General features: G+C 60.7%; 1 protein-coding gene across 1 annotated transcript; it reads left to right on the top strand.

Moving 5' to 3' along the window:
- The first annotated feature begins 3,320 nt into the window (after nt 1–3,320).
- MIF4GD (MIF4G domain containing) lies at nt 3,321–5,094 on the top strand. The gene is made up of 2 exons (XM_037741081.1): nt 3,321–4,403; nt 5,021–5,094. Exons 1-2 carry the CDS (start codon nt 3,647–3,649, stop codon nt 5,092–5,094), a joined length of 831 nt encoding a protein of 276 aa, XP_037597009.1. The 5' UTR covers nt 3,321–3,646.
- The last annotated feature ends 90 nt before the right edge of the window (nt 5,095–5,184 follow it).

Here is a 5,184-nt window from a genome sequence, read left to right as displayed (position 1 = left end):
ACCCGCCCTGCGCTCCACACCTGAGGCCGTTCCCTTCGCCTCTTTTCCCCAGGTGCTGTCCTTAGGCCCAGCCCAGTCAAGAGCTACCGGGGCTGGCTGGTCATGGGGGAGCCCAGTAGAGAGGAGTATAAAATCCAGTCTTTTGATGCAGAGACCCAGCAGCTGCTGAAGACAGCACTCAAAGGTGAGCACGGGAGCCCCTCCTGAGCTGGGATCAGGAGCCACAGAGAAGGGCCCCTGTAGGCAGCACCAGAGGGCTGAGCCTGGTGAATGCCTCCATCATTCTGTGATGATAGGAGTCGCCAGTGTAATTCTTGAACTGGAAGACAAGCTACATTTTAGGTCATTATTCTGGAGTATGAGTCACAGTCACCTTTCAGGCTGTAAAGACTTTTTAAAAAGCTTAACCATAGGGCCAGGAGCAGTGGCTCATGCCTGTAGTTCCAGCACTTTGGAAGGCCAACGTGGGTGGATTGCTTGAGTCCAGGACTTCAGGAGCAGTCTGGGAAACATGGGGCAAACCCCATCTCTACCAAAAAAAAAAAAATTGAAAAATTGAAAAATTAGGCCAGCATAGTGGCACGCACCTGTGTCCCAGCTACTTAAGATGCTGAGGCAGGAGGACTGATTGAGCCTGGGAGGGTGAGGGTGCAGGTTCCATGAGCCAGCCACTGAACTCCAGCCTGGCTAACAGAGCGAGACCGTGCCTCAGATTAAAAAAAGTTTAACCATAAAAAAGAACATAGCTCCTACCCTTGAAGGGCTTACATTTGAATTGCCCGTTTCTGCATTGTGATAGCCCCCTCTCTTGAATGCACAGCTGCCTGCTTTGAGACAGAAGATGGAGAATATTCCATTTGCCAGAGGAGCTATAGTTATTCCCCTGGCCTGATGCCTTCCTGCTGTAACACGCGGGACAGAAGTTTGTCTTCAACAATTAGCAAGACACAAGCCGGGCGCGGTGGCTCAAGCCTGTAATCCCAGCACTTTGGGAGGCCGAGGCGGGTGGATCACCTGAGGTTAGGAGTTCAAGACCAGCCTGGCCAACATGGTGAAACCCGTCTCTACTAAACATACAAAAAATTAGCCAGGTGTGGTGGTGTGCGCTGGTAATCCCAGCTACTTGGAAGGATGAGGCAGGAGAATCGCTTGAACCCGGGAGGCAGAGGCTGTAGGGAGCCAAGATTGTGCCACTGCACTCCAGCCTGGGCGACAGAGTGAGACTCTGCCTCAACAAAAAATAAAAATAAAAATATTTGCTATTTTGCATTCGTTGCTTTGTCCAGCAAGTACTTCTTGAGAGCTGTGGCGTGCCAGGGCCTGTGTTGATGGCAGCAGAGTGGACATCCATCTCTCGCCCCTTCCTTTCCCCAGGTGCGGAAATACAAGGGCCTCGTGGACTGTACCAAGCAGGTGCTGCAAGAGGAAGGTACCCTGGGCTTCTTCAAGGGCCTGTCCCCCAGCCTGCTCAAGGCTGCCCTCTCCACGGGCTTCATGTTCTTCTGGTATGAACTCTTCTGTAACATCTTCCACTGCATGAACAAGACAACCAGCCAGCGCTGAGGGCAGGAAGGACCCCAGGTCGTCCCTGGAGGCAGCCTCCTGAAGGAAGGAAGACTCAGTCTCCACTGAGAGGTGCCACCTGGCCCTTCCCTGCAGGCTAGCTGCCCTGAGCAGGGTGGCGGCCTTGAACCCACCCAGCTGGGACACCACCAGAAGGTCCAGGGCATTCCCAGTGAGCGAATCAGAGGGAATCCAGGACGTGGTCTGTGGTGAACCAACGATCCAACGAGGTAGTGAGAAGGAGCATGAAGTTGCTGGTTCTCCTCTGACCAGCCCACACTCCAAAGGAAACAGACGCCATCCTACACCCGTCTCAGCCAGAACACAACACCCGACAGCTCCTGGTCTGGATGGGGCTGCAGCTGGAGTGCAGAGGGCTGTGCTGGGGCCTCTGCAGGAGTCAGGTCCCCACACTTGGCCTGTTTTTCCCAACCTATTTAATAGACGTTAAAGCTAAATGCACATTCCTTATCCTATTCCTCCATCTCCTCTGGACCATCTCCTTCCTGCTCACAAAGTTTCAGGGAAGGGACTTCTGCCTTCCTCAAATCCCTTGTTCTCCATAGCTGCAGCCCTTGGCAGCTCTGCTAGTGCTGGTGGAGACTCCAGGCTGAGCCAGTCACTTCCTGGGCCCCATGCCCAGATCTTGGTGTCTGCAGACACACCACTACCCAGGCTGTCCTCTCCCAGGACCAGGATGGCCATGGCCGTGGGGCTCAGTGGGACTCCATGGGAAGCAGATCTCAGCGCCTGTGCAGGAAGCAAAGAGGCCATGCCATAGGCAGGCATGGATGAAGGTGCAGCCTTTCCCCAGTCTACAGGCTCCTCTTTCACCCTGGGCTGGGTCAGCCTTGCTGGGTGAGGAGCTGTTGGCAGGACAGGTGGCATCAGTACTCAATGCCTGCTTGGGTGTGTCCTCCTTTGTAGCCCCAGAAGGGCGGGGGCTCTGAAGCAGCCCCCTGATGGGGATGGCAGAAGGAAGGGGCGGGTGGGCAGCCTGGTGAGGGCACAGCTGGTGCCTAGGGTGTTACCAAAGCACAGGGACACCCACAGGTGGAGAGGCAGAGGAGAAACCAGTTCCAGGCTGAGAGGAGGTCTCCAGAACACGACCTTCACCCTTCCCTCCACCTGCCTGGCCTGTGGGGTTGCTTTCACCTGGGGGGAGCTCTCCATTCTGCCTCCCTCTCCAGCCCTGGCCCTGGTGTGTGGGTCCTGGGCTCCACGCACCATCCTTCCCTGCCTCTGGTCTGGGATTTTGGGGTCTGTCTGGGCCCTGAATGCTGGGGCTTCTTGGCTCTGGGCTGCTGGTTCCCAAGGTCCAGGCTGCGGCGGAGTCCGCGGGGATGCAGCTGCCTGAATGTTTTGTTTTTGTTTTTTTTTTTTGAGGCGGAGTCTGGCTCTTGTTGCCCAGGCTGGAGTGTAATGGCGCAATCTCGGCTCACCGAAACCTCCGCCTCCCGGGTTCAAGCGATTCTCTGGCCTCAGTCTCCTGAGTAGCTGGGATTACAGGCACGCGCAACCATGCCCGGCCAATTTTTTATATTTTTAGTAGAGATGGGGTTTCTCCATGTTGGTCAGGTTGGTCTCAACCTCAGGTGATCTGCCCACCTTGGCCTCCCAAACTGCTGGGATTACAGGTGTAAGCCGCCCCGCACGGCCTGAATGTATTTTTTATGAAATTCCGTTAAACTGTATTCTCTTCCTTTCTCCTGCCCATTAGTTTCTTTTGCTGCAGCTGAGCGTTCTTTTCCTCGTCCGTTTTCGGTGACCACTTTGGCCGTTCTTTTAAGAGGAGGACGCAACGCGGGCAGCGCCGGCAGCGCTTCTCCCAGTCCCGTGGCAGGAGCCGCGGCAGTTCTTCCCGCCTTCTAGGTGCCCTCCCGTCACCCAGGGCAGACGCCGGGCGGTGGGGTCCGCGCCCCTTCAGGGGCACTCGCAACACCCGACGGCCGCGAGTTGCCCACGGGGCCCCTTTCTCGGCGCTGCCCCTCGGACCTGAAACTCGCTACGCCCACGTCCTCCTTGGAGCGGGAGGAGATCGTGGCTGGCCCCCGCCCTGCAGCCCCTGCCTTCTCTGCCTGGGATGGAGCGGGGAACGTGGTGTGACCAGGGCAGATACCGTCTCTCCTGCCACCGTGTCCCCACCACACCCTCTGCAGGCTTCTTCCACGCCGCGCGGCCCAGCGGTGTCTTCCGCGCCCTCAGCCCCAGTGCACCTGAGCTCGGGGAGGGCCGGGTGCGGGGCCATGCGCAAGACCGAGGAGCTGGCGGGTCCGGCGTGGGCCCGGACAGGGCCGGGGCGCACCGGGTGAGGAGGGGACAGGCCGAGCGAGCTCCACCTGGTTGGGAGTGGCAGCGTCGCAAGGTCCTCCGCGTCTCCGCCGGGGCCCCATGCGGGCGACTCGGCTTCCGGGGCGGCCGGGCGGCCAGGGCAGTGCCGCGGGGGCCCGGCAGGTGGCGCGGGCGAGCCGGCCCTTCCCCGGCGCCGCGCGAGGAGATGAGCTCACTGCGGCCCCGGCAGCGCCTGACGCGGGTCGCGCGCTCCCAGACTACAGGCGGCCCCGGGCACGCGCGCGCGCCGCCGGTCCGGCAGGTGGGTCCAGCTGCCCACGCCGCCTCTCCAGCCTGCGGGGACGCTGGACCTTGGGGTCCGCAGTCCACCCTGTGCCGCCGGGAGGGGCGCGGGGGGAGCGGCCGAGAGCTGGAGACCCCGAAGGCGCCTCCTATGGCCAGAGGGGAGCCTCCGGCGGGGAGCCACCTCTCGAGGGCGCATCATCCTGTCCCCCCACCCCCCGTAAGAGGAAAGATCCAGAATGGAGCTCAGGAATTAGGAGTCTCGAGTGGGTAGGGCCGGGTTGCTGCCACTTTGGGGCCGGTCCGACCAGTCTGTCCTGGGGAGAAGCCGGCCGGGCCGGGGAGTTCAGGTTGCGCCTGGCCGAGGCGGCGGACAGGGCGCAGGCGTCCCCATCCGCGCAGGCCGGCCGCACTCGGGGGGTGCAGCAGCGGGTGTTTAGACCGAAGGACTCGGCGAAAGCCGGGAAGAGAGGGTTGGAGAGAGAGGTTCGGAGCCCTGCTGGGGACAGAGCCGCGCCGCTTGAAGTTCCCACCCTGACCCTCACACGGCATCATGCCGGGCCAGCAGCGTCCGCCCGCACACACCCTGCCCAAGTCCACCCCTGCCTCCTGCTGGGACTAGAGGGTGGGTGCTTTCCTGCTTCAGCTTCTTGTGTAATCCCACAAGCGTGGGGTTTCTAAACTGAGCAGCAGGTGCCTGGCTGATGCCCAGGCCCCTCCAGAAGCCAAGCCTGGTGGGCTTTCAGCCAACCACAACCGTTGCACGCCACGGACTGCACAGGAGCCCCTGTCCCGAGCGCTGTCAGCCCCGCCCAGGGCCTGCAGGACAGAACCCGCCCTGCGCTCCACACCTGAGGCCGTTCCCTTCGCCTCTTTTCCCCAGGTGCTGTCCTTAGGCCCAGCCCAGTCAAGAGCTACCGGGGCTGGCTGGTCATGGGGGAGCCCAGTAGAGGCTGAAGACAGCACTCAAAGGTGAGCACGGGAGCCCCTCCTGAGCTGGGATCAGGAGCCACAGAGAAGGGCCCCTGTAGGCAGCACCAGAGGGCT

The sequence above is a fragment of the Cebus imitator genome, unplaced genomic scaffold (assembly GCF_001604975.1).
Source record: "Cebus imitator isolate Cc_AM_T3 unplaced genomic scaffold, Cebus_imitator-1.0 Scaffold93, whole genome shotgun sequence".
In the NCBI taxonomy this organism is placed as follows: Eukaryota; Metazoa; Chordata; class Mammalia; order Primates; family Cebidae; genus Cebus; species Cebus imitator.
The sequence above is the reverse complement of the archived record's forward strand: the minus strand, read 5'-3'. Positions and strand labels throughout refer to the sequence as shown.